At 40.0% G+C, this 20,224-nt stretch overlaps 1 protein-coding gene across 1 annotated transcript in view; it reads right to left on the minus strand.

Moving 5' to 3' along the window:
- Positions 1 to 20,224, minus strand: part of WASL (WASP like actin nucleation promoting factor) — a 69,804-nt gene that overhangs the window by 11,920 nt on the left and 37,660 nt on the right. Inside the window, exons 2-8 of the mRNA XM_075558619.1 lie at positions 16,827 to 16,961; positions 13,934 to 14,020; positions 12,876 to 12,972; positions 9,561 to 9,584; positions 4,255 to 4,423; positions 3,585 to 3,627; positions 2,383 to 2,536 (exon numbers count right to left, since the gene is read on the minus strand). Coding sequence (XP_075414734.1) covers positions 2,383 to 2,536; positions 3,585 to 3,627; positions 4,255 to 4,423; positions 9,561 to 9,584; positions 12,876 to 12,972; positions 13,934 to 14,020; positions 16,827 to 16,961 — 709 coding nt within the window. The remainder of the gene's footprint in view (positions 1 to 2,382; positions 2,537 to 3,584; positions 3,628 to 4,254; positions 4,424 to 9,560; positions 9,585 to 12,875; positions 12,973 to 13,933; positions 14,021 to 16,826; positions 16,962 to 20,224) is intronic.

A 20,224-nucleotide genomic window follows, 5' to 3' on the forward strand; every position in this document is an offset into this window, starting at 1 on the left:
TTGGTCACACACTGTTATGCTATCTTTTCAGAACATCTAAATAGAAAGCTTGAATGACAGTCTGACCTGGTGGAATGAACTCCAAATGCACTACGAGTTGACTTTTTTGTCCCTTCAGGAAGTTGACAGATGTCCAGAACAAGGTTTGACATCAATCAACATTTCACCTTTTTTGAAATCAGAAAACCACTCGTATACTTGAGTTTTTCCCAAAGTGATGTCCTTGTAAGCTGTGTTGAACATCACAAGTTTCTGCAACATTTTTCCCCAGCAGGAAACAATTTCATAGCCACATGCTGTTCTCTTAGGTCAGCCATCAGAGAAACGAGGCTGAGCGAACCTGCTTTTATGAAAGAAATTCACTGTGACCAGAGAACCTTCCCAGGCAACACCATGGGGTGCACTAACTCAGAGCGAGTTGCTTGAGACTCGCCTCGTGGGAAAAATGCATACTATGAAAGCTCCACCCAGGAACTTTTCCGGGTGTTCTGTTGGTACCCCTTCTTAATTGTCTTTAGGTGAGAGGGAAGCAATCCCCTGGTCCAATAATGCTATGAGTAATGTACAGACTCGTGAATCCCGAGAGGTCAGGGAGACAGACACACCCTGGATTTACTTAGCAGTGCACAGTGAACGGTGACCACCTTGCTGTAGAGTCAGTTCTGACTCTCAGGCCCTCTAGATGAGTGGACATCAGTGGAGGAGAGAAAAGGGGCATCAGAGAATCTTCACGACCACCCACAGCTGAGAACTAGCAACAGGGACTGACCAGCGAGAATTTCAAAACAATGGTGAGGTAGAAGACATGTTTTTGTTTTCTAAGTCTATAGAATTTACACATGCAATTCTTTCCCAACAGATAAATTAGTATCATGCTAGTTTCAGTGGAACCAGCACTGTGTTTCCAAAATAGAAATCATGATCATATACCAGGGGGCTTCAAAACATGTTTCCAGAAACATCCCATTGTCTTTTAATTCCATCTTCCCTCAAACGTTCATATTTGTGGTATCGTAAGCACTGGACTGTTGACCACAAGGTGAGTGGTTCAAACCCACATGCTGCTCCTTGGGAGAAAGTTGAGGCTGCCTACTCGTGTAAAGATTTACAGCCTCAGAAACTCTATAGGATTGCTATGAATCCAAATAGACTCACCAATTGTGGGTTTGAAGGGTGTTTTGTTTGTTTGTTCTTTATATATTTGTTTATATGCCTGTATGTGAGATTTTTGAGAAGAAAGCCAAAACCTTTATCTTTCTTCATCTAAATGTTCAGTGATGGTGCTCAAATAGTCATGTTGACTAAATACATGGACCAACGAATCAATTAGATGCTAAATGAACATAAATAAGCAATATAGAAGACACAGGTAAGGTCAACACCGAATTTTTAAAAACAGTCCAATTCTTTAAATGGACATTTTGCTTTGCTATTTTAAGCAAACAAAAGTCAGGAAGGGGTGGACCAGGTGGCAAGTATATGGACTGCTCCATAGAAAACGTACCTGGCCTTTTATTGTGATAATTAAGACATACTCAAAATGCTTGAAACGAAAGACCAGATCTTACAAGGATTAGAGTTGTTATGCTCTGTGCTCTCAGGTACCAAGAGACACCAGTTACACTTTTTTCAAAGAGAAAATGTGTGCATTTCACTATGAAAATCTGCATTGCTCATTTTCTGAAATTGCTTACCATATTGGACAAAAACCCACTGCCTTAAGACTGCCACATCTATCTCAGAGGAGCTGGTGACGTCAAACTGTTGACCTTTCAGTTAGCAGCTGAGCTCCTAACCCCTGGCTCTTTAGAACACTGATGAAACCAAAACCAAACCCACTACCTGTAAGTCAACCTTTCACACCTCACAGTAACCCTAGCAGGCACAGGAGAATTGCTTCCAAGGCTGCCTAAGAAGTCAAATGTCATGTCTGTCTCTAGAGGCGGGGCTGATGGGTTTGAACCGCTAACCTACTGGTTAGCAGCTGAGCTCTTTTAAGCACGGGGGTTCTCTCATAATGGATGTGATCAGGCTGATTATATTTAAGTCCCTACTGCTGAATTATCCAGAAAATAATTTTAATGGAATTGCAAACCCAGATGGTTGAAGATTCATTAAATAAAATAAGAAACTATAATTTTTATTGTAAAATAGAAGAATTTATGTTGATGGTCATGGGCAAATATAAAACTTTTGATATAAACAAACCTTGTCACACTTCCTAGTTATAAAAAACCGCGAGCCATGCACACTGGCCCAAACGATTTCTTCAGAGACTGTCTCAGGAAGGCTTCAAGGAATCTGTCGAGTAGCTGATAATGGTGTGGCCCAGGGAAGATCGAAAAGAAGAGAGAGCAGAATGCCCAAACACGGCTGAGTTACCTTGCCTTCGCAGTTCATTTTTAACAGCTTCAACACCGCCTGTTTTTTCAATGAAGTCATATATAACTTTTGATGTTTCTTTGTCTTTAAGTTGTGCCTCTGAGATGCCACACAAATCAAAAAGATTTTTCAATTCTGGATCCAAATTATTCAGCTGTAACAAAGAAAGTAACTATTAATGACAACTTTTACAACGATCTTTACAACATGGGTATAGTAAGATCCAATTCTCATTTACATAATCGTGCTCTTTAGGACATTTGAAGTCTATGAACTTTGAATACAGTCACATTTCTTATATGCTAATTAGCTTTTCATAAAAAGAGTACAAGAGGAGTTCATTTATTTATCCCATTTCTCTTACATCCCCTGCCTTCAAAAGGGCCCCCCATTTAGACATTTTACTGACTCATCCTAGAGTCAGGCACCTCAGGGCTTGCCTCTTGCACTTTATCCGACTGTAAGGACCACCAGGTAGAAACACGCACACACACACACAAAATAATAATAATTAAACAAACAAATAAATAAATGGGGAGGGAGAAAGATTCCTTGTAGTCCCACCAAAGTCCAAGAGGCACTAGATAGATGCTTGCAGATTCACCAGATATACAATTTTAATGGAAGAAACCAAGAGAATTCATGACCCCACTCATAAACAATGCGCTGTAAAATAATTTACACACTTACATGAAACAGATACAATTATGAAAACAGATAAAACACTAATTTCTGCCAACAGTTTCACTTACCTTATAAAGTGCTATAAGTTAAATCGATTAAGAACTTTCCAAAAAGAACAAGACAATAAAAAATTCTATGTAACTCAAAAATGGACTACTATCGACAGTAAATAATGGTACCTTATAGTCATTTAATGTATATTGCTCACAAGTTGTATATAACCAAGACTTTTTCTTCTCTTCAAAGTTTTATTTAAATAACACACAACACGAGATATTGTAAAAAAAAAACTTACAGATACAGAACCGTCTTTTTAAAATAGAACAAACTACGGTTTCAAACCTCAATGGCATACCTACATAGACAACCCAAAAACCATGGCCTTCAGGATATAAAGAAGCATATCCAAATACATGCTACGCCTGATAATAATGAATAAGTACAAAAACCTACAGATCAGTCATAACACTACCACATATTTAGAACAATAAACATTGGTTGCTTGAAAAGATACTCACATCAAAGCCAGTATTGGGATCCCAACCAACATGTCCAATGTGTCTAAAGTAGAAGTCAGAAAAAAAAAAAAGAAACACATAGGGAGGATTAGAAACACAATACACGTGAAATCAAATCTGTCCTTTAAACTTTTACAGTTCTCTCAGGTAGAGTCAATAGTCTGAGGAAAAAACTATGGACAAGGAGCTGGAAACACAATACTTTAGGATCTGGTTTGGTTCTGCTACTAACTCAGCTTCAATAATGTGATACAAGCTCTCTGAGATTCACTTCCTGATGTGTCCTGATAAGCACAGGAATACACGGAGCCCATGCTCCTGGATAGATGCTTTATAATGGGCTGAAGAAATAAGCATTTAAAAGGGCAGAAAACAGTTTCCAATATTATATATAGGGAAAATGGTTTTATCTACATTCAGTTGAAGAAATAACATTTTTCTTTTCTGATGAGTGAGAAATTAAAAAAACCAAAGTGCACAGAATGTTTACTGAGTGCTTACTTAAAAAAGAAAAATTCCCGAAAAAAAACACCCCACAGCTCAAAAAGCATGCAAGTTGCGAATGGAAGGGTCCTTCCAAAAGGAAAGTTAAATTTTGAACATTTTTCTAAAACTCCAGAGCAGCAACGACTAAATCAAAACCGAGGACGATAGTTAAGGATCGCCTTACTGGAAATTGCTTGGCGTTCCAATATCTGCTTTGGTTAGTCTCTTCTTTTTAGTTTTTCCTTTCTTCTTCTCTTTGGTGTGAGAAATGTTGTTGACTTGGGGGCCATAAAATCTATTTGTTGTAATTTCTGGATTTTTTATGTCAACTGTTGCCATGGGTAGATTAGGACCTGAAAATAAAGGCAAATTAATAGAAAATATTATCATTTAAGGTAATTACATATAATAAACACTAATTTCAATAATGTAATTTTGGAGTACTACTTCATTACTGCAAATTATTTACATGTTTCCTTAAGCCTACATGTTAGATATTCACATGTAAAGGAAAAAGTACAGCTTAAACATCAGATCCTTATAATATTCTTAAACACATTATCCTAGATACATTATTTCAATGCAAACTTCAATTTTATAACTACATTTTAATGAAGAGTATGAACTTTCAACTAGAATTTAAAATGATCTGATGTCTTGAAATTTTGACTTTAATAGTCAATTGGATTGCCCTCTCAATTTTTTCTTAAAATAGACTCATATCCAACATTGAAAAGTGGCATGTATTACCTAACGGTCAAAGTATGAGAACCTATTTGTTTCAAATTTAACGAATGAATGTTGTCTTCACTCTGTTTAAATTTTATTCGTCCAAAATGGGGGGAAAAGTACTTTCAAAATTACGAGAACCATCCTCCCCGCTCCCCCCCCCCCCGCCCCGCAACTATCCGCTAAGCCCAGTAGTCTTTTCCTCGTCAGCGCACATACACGGAGACTATGAGAAACGTAGCATCTACTCAGCTTCCCTGACAAATTCACTCTGTTTATGTGAAAGAAAAAGACTTAGCTACTCGGGTAATTTATATACACACCATTGCTCACAACTCTAGTTAATTAAAAATGAGTGGAGAGTGGAAGTACACTCAAGAACATACACAGGTCCGACAAAGGGCCTTTGCACATGGGTATTTACCTCCACTGCAAATCTATCGATGAATATGCTAGAGCACAAGGGTGCTAGTTACGGAAGCTTTTTCCATATTACCAAACACATTGAGAGAATGAGTCACTGGGCTTGGGGTTCAGACCAAGGTCAACTACCCTAACATGGTTCACATAGATAACCTTCTACATCCCACTATGGCAAGTAGCAACCAGGGTCACACAATGAATGGCCATCCAAGGTACCACTACTTTTCTCTCTGTCCACAGGGAAGAAATGACCATCAAAAGACACATAAAAATAACTACCTCAATAGACTAACGGGAAATGCAAGTATCAGTCTCCACAACCCTGAAACCAGAAGAACTAGATGGTGCCCAGCTATCCTACTAACTGCTCTGAAAGGGATCTCATGAGAAGGTCCTGGTACGAGAACTGGGTTAAGTGTAGGAGTTTAAGTTATTCAAGCCAGTGAACTTCTTTTCTGGTCAGGAAGGAAGTTGAGGATCTTGTAAGCTCAATGAATAGCCTCACTAGAGAAATTAACACTGTTTTCGAAGACTGCTCAAGGACAAAGACGACAGAAACAAAATACAGGAACCTTCAAAAATGTCATGGAAAACAAATACACAAATGTCCTTGACACAAAGGACGGGTGGATTGTGCTGAGTTGTATGAGCCCCCAATAAAGTGATTGTTTTTAATGGCATGGAAAAAGTCCCTTAATTTTTCATTCTTTTGTCCACAAATGTTCTGAAGCCCTTTCCTATACGTGACAGCTAGAAGGCAATATCAAAGCTCCACTCGTATGCTAGCGACCTAGGATCCCTCTCTTTTCTTTGCCTTAACTCAGATGTGGGGATATTGTGACTCAGAGGCCAATAGTTTACAACGCCTGGTATTCTCTCTCCAGGGTAATTATAGGTGAATTTCTGAAGGACCGGTTAAAACATTATTGAAATAAGTCTATATAGGAAATTAGGTTATAGAGGTGTACAGAAAACATTAGCTTCCTTTGTACACCATTCCATTTCACAGATGAAGAAAATGAAAGACCAGAAGAACCAAGTAATCTGGTGCCATACATCACAATTAGTGACAGAGGCAAAGAACTCAGGCCTCCTAGTTCCTGGTCTACCACAGTCCATCCTTTGTGTTAACTATTGAAACCTCTACAAAGGTCAAAGCACAAGGTGCTTGAAAACTCTAACGGATTATAGTTAGGTAACTTTAGATACTGCCATGTATTCTTTATTGATCAGTTTTCTCCAGCTGGAATCCAGCAGCCCATTACTTAATACTGAATCAATAACTTTGAGAACTGTCTAAGTTTATATAAGATACAGATACTAGACAGACGTTACTGTCAGACGGATTTGCCTGAAAGCAGAGAATGCCAACAAGATATCTGTTAGTGTTTTATTGACGACCCAGAGGCACTCAACGGTGTGCACCACAGCAAACTAGAGTCTTGGGCAGAATGGGAATTCCAAAACACTTAATTGCAGGAACCAAAAATAAAAAAAAAGGTTTGGAGATTTCAGAGTGTCTTTCTTAAAAGCTCTATTTTGAGAAGGATGGTAAGTCGATAGCCTAACACAAGCATTTGAAGCAGTACCTGTATGGACACTATGTGACGTGGGTAAGCTATCATTGCCACCTAGTGGTGGTGCAGAAAAGCCATTGGCCTCCTCCAAAACTGGCCACATGTGGGAGAGCAAGACAATCTACTGGTAAGCAGGAAGAGAAATGGACCCATCTGCTTATAATTATCTATTGCATTCCTTATTGTGCATGCAATATGTCAATATAATTTCATACATAGATCTTTACATTAGTAAGTATACAAATATTGGTGACACAGGCTATATAATTTTGTTTTTCCACTCTTGTCAAGAGTGCTAGACACGCTTCAGAAGCAGTTTAGAAACCCACAGGGGCAGTTCTACTCTGTCCTATAGGGTCACTGTGAGTTAGACTAGACTCAGCAGTGAGTTAGGGTGCATTTCTTTTAACTCTTTAATGAACAACTTTCATGACCACCGCATGCAGCCACCAAGAGTACCCCTCTTGCCGGAGGTACTAAGCTCATGGGACACACTATCCAGAAAGAATGCTCAGTGTATCTAATCAAGGAAAGGAGGAACCTTTTGCAGAAGTGCATTTTAGAAATGTTCTCAAAATATTGAAATACCAAAAGCTACAGACAGCATATCTATCCTTAACTGAATCATGTATGCATTAAAATCTCAAGTTGCTTTCCCTAAAACTTTAGACCATTTCACACTAGTTGGTACACCTCAACAGACATTCACAGAATATAAAATAATCAACTCAAAAACAACAGGCTACCCTACTGGGCACATCAAGAAAAACAAAAACCTTCAATGTGTTGAGAGTTACCAAATGAGTGATTTGTGACTCAGTAGTCATACCTCTGCCTTTACTAGCAGGGTAACCCTCACAGTGGTTAAGGCCAGTACCTGGCATCAGATCACATGCAGAGGAATCCTGTTTGGCCACTTAAACTAGTTATTTGACTTGAGAGCAAATTATTTTTCTGTGTACCCCAGTTTACACATCCTGGAGAGGGTGGGGGTTATAGGAGTTGTTGCATAAGGGACCTGAGTCGCGCCTGCCAGTGTTGATGATCATTAAGCAGTAGCTGCTATTACTATTCCTGCATTACCTTTATCACAATAACTAACAATTAGTACCTGCGCAGGACTAACACTATGATAAGCATTTTGATCACCTTGTTTAATCCCCACAGAGTCCCATTTTATAAAAAGGTATTAATAAGAATATTTTCATTTAAAAGAGAAAGTCAAAGTATATATTGCTTGGCACATGATAAGCACTACTGAACTACTGTTAACCATGAAGGGGAGGGGGGCGCACGGTTTAAAATGAAATTGTAGTAAAAACTGATTGTGGTAATGATTATACAACTCGTCTTGATAAGCTTGAACTACTGAATTGTGTGCTAGGTGGATTAAGTCTCCCAATCTGTTCAAAACAAACAGGCCTTGGTGGCACCAAGGGGCTCAGCTGCCAACCAAAGCCTAGAGGGTGGATCCCACCCAGGAGCACCTTGAAAGAAAGGTCTGCTGCTCTACTTTCAACAGAGCACACAGCACGGGGTGGGCCTCCCCTACGAGTCAGTGTGGACTTGAGAGCCAAGGGCAATGACAAAATATCAGCGATTCTCAGCCTTCCTAATGGCACCACCCTTTCATACAGTTCCTCATGTGGTGGTGACCCCTCCCCCAACCATAAAATCATTTTCGCTGCTACTTCATCACTGTCATTTTGCTACTGTTATGAATCAGGCGACCCCTGTGAAAGGGTCGTTCGACCCCAAAGGGGTCGCAATCCACAGGTTACGAGCTGCTGCTATTCCAATCCAAAAGTGAATACACAGTCAGACCCAGGGCTAGTCACTTCTCGTTTGTTGCGTACCTGTGTTCTCTGCCCCTAACGAAGTCTTCATCACTATCACCCTCAATGCTGCACGTGCATCTTTCAAAGCACGGAAAAGGCTCTAGGCTCTTCTTGCACTAAAGTCAGGCTCAATCATACGAACCTGCTATGGCTTGTCTTAAAAATTCCACAGACAGACACAGTTAAGTGCAGTGTGTTGCCAGGTGCTGCCTCTATGAACACATACTTTAGCACACAATTTCAGGGAGGGTTCATCCAGCCCAGGGAAAGTCTCAGCCCTAAAAGCCCAGGCACTTTCTTTTGCATCTCAGTATCTTGTCTTCTGAGGTATTATATATATATATATATATCCTAAATCCTTATATGCATATAATGTATTTAAGTATAAATATATACTCTGTAAACAGCGCTATATAATTGTTTGTGTGCATGCATGAGTGCGTGTGCGTGCACACTTCTCTGCAGCTAATATTAGTTCAAAGGAAATCACTGCAGTAATATTAATACCGAATAGGGGCTAGGTTTCATACCACCAGTATGAAATACTTACTATCTGGAAATAAGAAAAAAAAAGGATAAATCTTAATGGAGTAAATAAGTATGCTAGCAAAAGATAGTCTCCCTCTTGGGAGCATATTGAAGACCAAATTCTAGAGATTCCAAACTCAGTCAATGGTTAATACAGAATTAAGATCTCACTAATCTACCTGCCCACCATGTATTCCTTCCTCCTACAGGAGAAGCCAAAAAACAGTGTTTACTTCTTAAGTCTTACCTGTCGTCACTATTTTAAAATAAGAACACAGTAAGTTTGAAAAAAGCATATTTGATCATAATAATAGATATTAATGTATACTACATGTCTCCATAAGGATTAAGTAGTAATCTAAAATCTTTTGACCAATAATTATCAAAGTGCTTACCATTTGGGGGGTCTCGTCTTTTCTCTGTTGGAAAATAAATTAAAACATTATTAAAATATGTAACATGACATCAACTTAAAAAATTCAATTCACTTAAACTCTCATTCTTAAGAAGGACTTTCTGAGAACAGACAAGTGAGCACATATCTGAATGAAGTGAGGAGGGAGCATCAGTGTACACGGAGAAAATGGCATGAAGAAACATCCTGAAGCCTGGACGGGAGTGAGCAAGAGGAAGAATGAAAAGAGACCAGTGAGGAGAAGCAGAGTTGAAGGGCCCACTAACACGATGGGACTGTGGTTACGGACTACAGGTTTTATTCTGTGTATGATAGGAAGCTCGTGTAGGGTTCTGAGTATAGCCAGTGACAGAATCTAAGCTGTGCTGTGGACGGTTCGCTCTACCTTCATTGTGGAAGAGATGGCAGAGCGCCAGAGAAGCAGGACTCCTCAGGGGACTCAGCGGTAAGCCGCGCAGCCCGTGGAGGCTTCGCCTAATGAAGGTGGTAGCTGCTAGAGATGTAGTCAACTGGGAGACGCAGTCAAATTCAGGAATTCTTGCTTAGAACTGGATTGATCAAACGGGGTTTGCCAATAGAATTTATGAGAGACCGTGGATTTGAGCCTGAGTGACTAGTGAAAGGTAGTCTCTTCTACTAAGATGGGAAAGACTAGGAGACCCCGGTCCTGGTCAGAATGGGGCTTAATTTAGGAGTGTGGAACGAGAATCAAGTATTCTGCTCAGATGTGAAGTCCAAAGGCTACATCGATATTCATTCTGAAGAGACAGAGACAGTATGCAAAGCCACGTGTCTGGTGGGACAGAGGGGACATGAACATTCTCAGACGGCAGCATCAAGACAGACCAAGAACATACTAAGACGATACAAGTATGTAAGGAAGAAGAGACTCAGGAGTATTTCTATCCATTTTTTGCATTTACATTCTTATGCACCAGGTTTTCTCAGAAAATATAAATGTTGGCTTTTAAGAAAGTTCAAGAGTGATTGAAAAAATTTTAAACAATTTTTACAGACTTTTAAAATAAAAATTTTATAAAACTCTTAAGAGAAATACATACAAATAATAGGTGGAATTAGATGATTATTTAAAAACATAACCACAAACTGATGATATAAGTAGAATTTAATTGGGGAATACATGAAAAAAATCTTAGCAATAGAAAACATGAATGTATTATTCCATTTGGTGGTCTGACAAAGTAACTTTCTGAAACCTATGAAGGAAGCAAGTCGTCTCCCTGTCAACGAATGCCAAACCCCAACCTCGAAGGTGATGTTCTCTCTGCATCCAGAATTGAAATACTTCTTCAATTGGTGGATGAAACAAATATGAAGTGAGACCAATATACGATCCAGAGAATACGTGCCCAAATGCAATGACTTGGGCATATGCCAGGACCCTGGCTTGAAAGCAACTCTTGTGAGGGGAATAAAAAAAGGTTTGGTTGAAGATGACTTGAATGAGAGCTAACATTGTCAAGTTTTCCATAAAACACCAGAACAGTGTTGAAATCAAGTCAAAGGATGCTGAAATATCTCAGTGCTAGTCAGACTACATTTGAAACACTGTGTTCAACCTGAACACCAGACCTGCGGGAGTATATAAAAACCTGTGTTGCATTCAGAACACAGTACTAAGTCTATATCAGATATGAGGAATGGTTTAAAACCTGGTACTGATTGGAGTTGAGAAGTAAAGGCAAGAGGAGGACATAGATGGCCTCCAGTATGATGAAGGGGAAAAAACCAACAAAGCAGACTAATTCTCTGTCGTTCCCTAAATTATACCCCATAGATCAAAGTTAAAGAGGCCTGACCTAAGCGCTGGACTTCGCATAAAGGATATCCCACAATAAGTCAGCTGTCTGCTTCTGAAATACTGCCCACAGTTAAAGAACGACACAAAACAATTCTTGTTGCAGGTGAGAGGCTGTGAAAGTTCCCTATAAATTTCCAAAGGGAACTTTTCTATATGTAAATAAACATGCATCTTTTACGCTTCAACAGTGAATGCATCATATATTTTGACTTAGAGGAGCCGAGGGCCCCTGGCCTCCTACCACAGCACGTCACCATCCCGGGAACAGGCACTGAAGCCACCATCCTTCCTCAAGCTGAGGCTTCATTAGACGGAGCACCAAATCCCAAACAACAAAATCTCTGGAGGTGAGTCAATTCTGACTCATTGTCACCCCAGAGGACAGAGCAGAACTCCCTCTGCCTCTGCCTTCTGCACGTCTTTACGGGAACAGATAGCCGGATCTTTCTCCTGAGGAAGAGCAGGTGGGCTGGGACCCACCAATCTGTATGTGGGTGAGCTGCAGCCCAATGATTATGGCATTACACTACTAGCTTTCCGTTGGTAGGAAAGTACTAAGTATTTTAAGTGGGATATATGTCTAAACTAAGCTTCATCACTAGTTTTTTGGGAATATTAATATATTAAGATGGTGGAAGTGAAGGGACAACCTCTGTTCCCCTTGCTGAACGGACTCACAGAAAGAAGAAAACTACATGCTTTTGTAGAGCCGTTTCAAGCCAATGTCTTTCTTCTTCTCAGCTTATACCCTTGAAGACAGTGACCTCCAAATTGGGTAACATGGGCCACTGGAAGTACAGGAAGACTGGCTCCAAGAACAGGACACAATGAGACATGGCAAGTGGTAAGGGACCTATCTGCTGACCTAACACCCATATGCTCTCCTTTCTAATACTGATTCTAATACCCCTTCCTCCAGGAAGTAAGAAAAAGGTCAGGCACAATGCTACACAAAACTTCTATACTAGTAACTCTAGTGCCCCGCCCCCCCAGGCTCACTGATAGACAAGTTCTTTATGTTTTATAATTTATAGCACGAAGAAAAAAATAGAGGTGCGACTACTGACAGCTCCTGTTTGCAACTCTGCCTAGTCTTTGTCCATAAAGTATGAAATGGCTAAAATTGGTTTTTAAGCTATGAACAATGCTACAGAAATATAAATTTAAAAGCTAGTGGATGTAAAATTTTATCAACAAAGTTATTAAAATGGGTCCTGCAATAAATCTAGAGAAATTATTTCTCAGCATCTTTTCTGTGAATTGCCAATAATTTAAATTTGGGGTTTCGTAGGCCCTCTTGTCTCTGTCAAATACGTAACCCTCCAGTTACAGAAAAGTAGCCACAGACAATATGCACATGAATGAGCATAGCAGTGTTTCAGTAAAATTTTATTTGCATAAACAGGCAGCAGACCATATTTAGTCTGCACCTGTTGTTTGCCTCTGTTTTTAAGAAATTAGAAAGAAAGTTACCAGATTTCCTTTGTCGCCGGCCCAGTAAGTCTATAACTGCTGTTCGGAATTTTTTTGCTTCTTCCTCACTGGCAAAATTAAGAGCAACTTGACAAGTCTGAAATTTTTTCATCAAAAGAATAAACAAAATGCATAAATTTAGCAATATAAAGCAAAAAGAAAAACATGACCAGCAGAAAGAAAGGCTGGTGCTACAAGCAGACAAATTATTATTTTACGACTCAAGGAACTTTTATTAAGGGTCTGAAAACAAACTGGCCAACTGTATGCACCGTGTTTTTATTTTACAGTCCAATCACATGTATTTAAATTACAACCTTACTTACAAACACACGCTGCTATTATCATGGCACTACATGGGAACTTAGGTCTATTTTTATGTTCTCCAAAACAAAAAAAGGTGTTGAAGAAGAAAATGCTGTCTGAAGAGACAGATACAATACCTAATCCAACTTTTTCTTCCAAATGTATAAACTTTAGGAAAGACAAGGATGCAAAGGAAGAAACTTCAATGTACCCATGAATCACTCAATTCCTGTGAGCATTCCGTATAAAAATCCTTCCAACATTTTCCTCAAGCAGATACAATTAATATTTTTAAATTCCTCCCTCATTTACTGTATCCTACCCTCTTCTAGGTTGTGAATTATTCTTCCGCAGGATAATATGACTGACCATACAATATTCAACATTTTTAAATTACTATAAATTAGCAGCCACTTAAGACTCATTTTTTAGGTAACAAAACTAAGACCTAAAGAAGTTTATTACTGAAAGTCCCAAGACAAAGAGGGAAGGAAAGGGGAAAAAAACAAAACTCTCCTTCACTACTACATTACATTTACAGTATTTTTTTTAACCTTCCCACCTCTATTTCTTTGGCTCTTACATCTGAGGATTTTCTTCCTCTTTAGCCATAATATCTCTGAAGAAGCTTCTAAAATTAAAATAATTCTTTATATTTGATACAGTACTTATAAAAGAAGCTAACAAATGCCTTCCAGGCAACTATAAAAGCAATACATTACATAGAACAATACAGAAAAAATATGACTTACATCTCCAGCAAAGGTATGAAAATATCCTCTAGGACTATTATATACAAAGTTATTATATAGCTCTTGCTCCCACAATAGTTTCCCATCCTGGAAAAAACGGAAATAAAAAAAGAAAGAAAAAAAATTTTAAAGGTAGTATCTAGGAATGAAGGAAAGCCAATGATTCATATTACAGGATTTGTAAAATGTTAGCAATAGCTTTTATATACATATAAGCCATATGTAGATGGTGAGACTTCATCTCATGTATGTACTCTGGACATGTTGTCAGGAGAGACGAGTCCCTGGAGAAGAACATCCCGCTTGGTAAAGTGGAGGAGCAGTGCAAGAGGAAGCCCCCTGGCAAGGCCGACGACACATGGCTACAGTGGGCTCAAAACTAAGAACACTCGTGGGCACGGCACGTGAATGGGAACCGACTCAATGGCACCTATCGACAACAAAGAAAATATGCCGGTTGTCTAAGTAACATATCACACGGTTTTATCAGTACTACCTTATCATGGAGGAATTACTAAGGAACAAACAAAAGATAGTTAAGACATTTTTAAAATGTCTTAAAACCTACATATCATGTTGAGTTTAATTCAGTATGTTGGATTACAATCTCATTAATCAAGCATTCACAAAAATATTTAGCCAAAGCCATAAACTAGAACAATTATTAGATCATCAATATTTTATAGGAGAGGAAAACATTTATATGTGCCAAATACCAGTGATAGTACCATCAGTAATATTTAGACTGGTTCCGCTTTGGAAACTCTATGGGGCAATTGCATTTTGTCTTACAGGGTTGCTATGATTTAGAATAGACTTCTTGGCAATGGGTTCTAGTTTTCCATTGGTCAATTATTACAGGAATTTTCCATGCTCTTTTCTTAGATCCTGTAGATGCTGGGGGAATCATATTCTCCTAATTCTCATTAGCAATCTTTGAATTCCTAACTTCTGCACGGCCCCCTCCTAAACATTGGTATTAGTAGAATTACTCCGACCTCAGAAAGGCACTGAGTATTAAAGCCCGCCATGGTTAAGAGAGGCGTCGATGACGGCCACATTTACCACTGGAGTGCAAGAAACAGATTTAACCCTAACATCTGCGGTGGTTGATCCCAGTGTTGCACAACAGTTACCCACGCTTAGAAATGGGTGACAGGAGAAGCATGCTGAGGGCCCTATTCTGAAATGCACTCTTCTACCTAGATCATACTTTCAAAATGCACAATGATATTGTAACCACTGCACCCCAAATCTTTTCTTCTCATTGGAGCTATGAAAAGGAATTCCGTTTCTAAACAGTGTGCTTAGGGGTTTCTTTCATCTCTGCACGTGCTCCCTTCCCTGTCAGCTAGGACCCCTGCAGCACTCAGCCGCTGTGGGGAACAGGAACGCAGGACAACTCTCAGCTGGCTTGGAGGTGGTGACTGTTAACAAACACTAATTTACATAGTGACTCAAGTCTTATTTACTCTTAGTGAAATACTTTGCAACAGGCCCCAAAAGTTATGTCTATTTTACAGACAAAAGAATGGAAGCCCAGAGATGTACAAGGAAGCTTAACTTGACTATGGTTAGAGAGTAACTCAGACTCATGGTTTTAAAGCCACTCATGGGAGTTTGTGTGAATCATATTACCATATTTTAATTATTAATCACGGAGGGTTACTTATGAGCAAAGTTTTAAAATGAAGAATGGAGACTTCACCTTGGCAAATGATAATTATATTTGCAGTAACTGTTAAGAGACGGATCCCTGAAAAGGCAGACATGCTAGGACAAGGGGGCTTTATAATTCAGAATGATGGATAAGAACTAAAACAACTTAAATGTGGCTTCTTGAGAAACAACAGAAAGAAAGGTGAGTAGCAAATACATCAGCATAGGTATCGTATAAAGCTTTAAACCTGAACTGAAGTAAATGATAATACCACAGACCAAATTGAAATATACTCTTGCAGTTCCCTAACCTCAACTCCACACTCACACCGCCATCGAGTCAATTCTGAATCATAACCACTCCAAATGAAGGGTGGAGCTGCTTACTCCTTGTTTAGAAATCTTTCAGAGACTAGTGGTTTCAAACGGCTGACTTTGGCCTTAGCTTTGGCCTTAGCGGCTCACTGTGTAACCACTACGCCTCCAGGGCTCCTTGTGCCCTGAAAGAAGGGCGTATACTAACTAGTCTGTAAGGAACAGGATGGGATAAAGAACATTGCTGAATAAGAGAGGGTGGGAAAGCTCAGAAGCCCAAACCACCCACCCACCGTGCCCAACAGGTTGACTCAGACTTACAGCACCACACAGGACAGAGTTGAACCGACTCAGGGTTTCCAAGAGCACAAACCACTTATGGGATCTTACAGTGTCATCTTCTCCTGAGGAGGAGCCATTAAGTTTGACCATTGACCTTGCAATTAAACAACCTAGCACCCAAAGAACCACTGTGGATCCTTTATGAGCCAACCACATGCATAATAAAGAAAACAAAAGAGAGTAAAACTACTGCTAGATGGCAGTGAGTTAACAGAGTATGGAGTGGTTTCTGACTTGCCTAATGGCATCTTCTCATTTGTTTACAAGATCCACACTTTTATATATAAAACCAAGCTTGACCCTTGGTGGCATAGTGGGTTATACATTGGGCTGATCACCTCAAGGTCAGCAATTTGAAATCAGATGAGGCTTTCTATTCTTGTAAACCTACAGCGGCCATTCTACTCTGTCCTACAGGATCATCTGAGTTGGAATCAACTCAAGGGCAGTGAGAATAGTAGTGTAAGTATGATAAAAAAATTAAAATTTAAAAATATTTTTTAATTTAAAAGATACGCATCATCATTGAGGTACAAAACAATCATCTAAAGTGTCAACTGAGAGTAAAACCACTCACCTTGATGTCAAATATTCTTAAAAAATAAGATCTCTGAGGATTGTCCTTAACGAGGCAAGCAACACCACTACACTTCTTTGACCACACACAATTCCGATCTGCTGCATACAACTGCACCACTGCGGAAGACATGGTCTGCAAAACAGAAGAGTCACAGCCTTTAGGTTCAAAACAAGACTTTTAAATATAAGTACCTAATAAGCAGACCCAACTAAGTGTATAAGCCCACACCCAACAAGCATGCCAAATAGCCAAGACATGCAGTCCTTTCAGATGGCAGGAAAAAGAAGTCTCAAATCTGACAGATGGCCCAAAATATGAGCCCTGAGGGCACCGTGGGCTAAGTGTTGAGCTGCTAGTTAGCAGGTTAACTAGCAAGGTCGGCGGTTCAAACTCACCACCTTGGAGACCTGGTCAGGTAAAGACTTGCAGTTTGGGAAACCCTGTGAGACATCACTGTGAGTTGGAGTAAACTCGATGGTAACGAGTTCGGTTGTGATAGACTAGGGCGGAAACTCCTGTAACACACTGTTACTGATTTATTATCCACATAAATCTTAGAGGTGTGGTACTCCAATTCTCTGAAAGCAAGTCATGTATCTACAAACTCTAATACTGATGGGGGCAGATTAGGAAACACCCATAAGAGTGGAAACAGCAACATTTTATATCCAGACAACATGTGCAACCCAAGAGGACCGCTCTCTGCCTCCAATGTGGGCTGGAGGAGCCAGAGCCATCCAGAGAAGCCCAGCTCTCTAGCTACAGAAGTGGCTTGGCTGAAGAACAAGAGGGAGGGAGTGTCAGAGGTTGGAGAGGGTGTCCTACACGTTTCAGGCATTGGCCAACTGGCAGTGACAAAGGAAGCTGGTGGCTGGAAAAAAAAAAGTGTGTGTGTGTCGGAGGGGTGGGGAAGCTGTCCTAACTTAAGTGATCTTTTAACTGCATCTATTAAGCAACTTAGAATTCTATCATGATGAAATAGACTCTCTCATTCATTTAAGTAATTTCAGTGTGTCTGCCACCTGCTAGGTAAGTGGCCAAGAGAGTTGTGTTTCCTGATCTGTAGGCAGCTCCATCTAACTCAGAATTGTAAGTTTTATAGGAAAATATTTAGTCTTATGTCTGGATTCATTAAATTAAAGACAACTATCATTAGTCTTCCATTAGACTTTCCGAGAAATCACAGCTGTGTAGGCAGGGTTGGGGATGCATGGAGACTAAATCTTCTGGTTGTGTGTCCCTAAATAAGGGGCTCCGTCCGTCTCTCCAGCACACTCACAGCGATCACCCCAGCTGCACGGCTGACTGGGAGAACCAAATGAGATCGATGGTGGGCTGCATTACAGTGAAGAACGCACGCCCTGCTGTCAGACCAAGATGTGGATAGCAGCATAATTAGAACAAAAAATAATTCTGGAAAACAATATGGTCTTAAAACATTGATATTGCTTCACCCCAAATTTGTTTATTAAGGTAGCTAACATAAGGTAAAAATCCCAAATATAAAAAGTACGACGGGTGATGAAGTTTCAAGCCTCACTAATCAAAGTGTGGACACCAGTGCAGCAGCACTGGCATCTCCAAAAACACTGTCAGAAAGGTGGGCCAGCCCAGACCCCTCCAACAACCCAACCCGCCGCCACTGAGTCAATGCGGACTAATAGGGACCCACGTGGGTTTGTTTCTGAGACTATAACTACAGTATATACTCGTGTATAAGCCGAGTTTTTGAGCATATTTTTAAAAATCATTTTATTGGGGGCTCATACAACTCTTATCAAAAATCATACACACATCAATTGTATAAAGCATATTTGTACATTCGTTACCCTAATCTATCTCAAAACATCTGCTCTCCACGTAAGCCCCTGGCATCAGCTCCTCATTTTCCCCCATCCCTCCCTCCCTGCTCACCCCTCCCCCCTCATGAACCCTTGATAATTTATAAATTATTATTCGGTTTGAGCACATTTTTAATGCAGTTTTTGTGGTAAAATTAGGTGCCTCGGCTGATATTTGGATCGGCTTATACCTGAGTAAATACAGCATTAACGGGAGTTGAAAACCCAGTTGTGCCACACTACATGTGATTCAAACTAGCGGTCTGGTAAGGCTAAGTTTGATCCCTGGAGAGGGCTTAAGAAATCCTAGTTTCTGCTGTGCTGTCTTTTGAAGAAATCCAGTTTCCATGTCACAAGGACCATTACTTATATAACTGAGTGCAGAGGTTTACTTGGGAGAGAATGAGCCCCCTTCCCAACAACCATGACACACCAATGAGCTATCCTGAAAATGAATCTCCCAGTTCTGCATCAAGGCTTCAGAAGACCACAGTTCCTACTGACATCTTGACATTCACCTCAAGAGAGAAACCATACCAGACCACCATCTGAGATGCTGATGGCAGAGAATAAGGGATTTATTTGTGCCCTCTCACACAGGTAAGTGGAAAAGTTAGACTTCCAGTCTGGGCACGCTACGGCTTCAGATCCTATATAACCTACCTAATAAAATGAACATTTAAACCATCAATAGTATTAACCATGATTAACTTCTATAAAGCTCTTAGAAACACTTTCTTATAGCACTAAGTAAAACGTGAAAGCAAGATTCACAGTTGCTAATTATAATGCCCCATCTTGTATCTGTCAGTTTGTCTTATCAGGGGGGCTTGTGAGTTGGTAAGATGTTGGAAATCATGCCACTGGCATTTCAAATACCAGCATAGTAGACAACGGAGCTTCTAGACTAAGAAAGAACCTCCCCCAAGAAGAATTTACTTCAGAGGACAAAACCGAAGCTACAGCTCAGGGATAGGGACATGTCTGATCAGGGCACACGGGAGAAAATGAAGGGGAAGGAAAAGAGAGCATGGAGCATATCCTGGCCCACCAAGCCTTGAGACGCCTCCCAAAGCTGCCACTCTCGTGCCTTGTTGGGGAAGCCATTGGCTCCACTTGCTGGGGGAGGGGTGGGCCCATGGACTTCATGTAAGCTTTTGCCTCAAAAAAATGAACCTATATGGAAATACTGGAAACTGGACTGACTGATTTACTTCAATGCCTCCCCTCCTCTGGCTCACCCAGAAACAAATGCTCCTTTTTTAAACAACTTGTTTAGGACAAACTGTTCTTAGCCTAATGTAATGTGTTTTCTCTCAATTTATATATATTAATAATGATCTGTGTCTACAGCAGTGGTTTCAACCTTCCTAATGCCTCGACCCTTTAATACAGTTCCTCACCTTATAGTGACTCTGCAACCAGATAATTACTTTCGTTGCTACTTCCTGAATGTAATTTTGCTTCTGTTACGGAGTGGGTGACCCCTGTGAAAGGGTTGTTCCACCCCCCCCCCAGGGGTCGCAACCCACAGGTTGAGAACCGCTGATCTGC

The sequence above is a fragment of the Tenrec ecaudatus genome, chromosome 9, assembly GCF_050624435.1.
Source record: "Tenrec ecaudatus isolate mTenEca1 chromosome 9, mTenEca1.hap1, whole genome shotgun sequence".
NCBI classification, from domain to species: domain Eukaryota; kingdom Metazoa; phylum Chordata; class Mammalia; order Afrosoricida; family Tenrecidae; genus Tenrec; species Tenrec ecaudatus.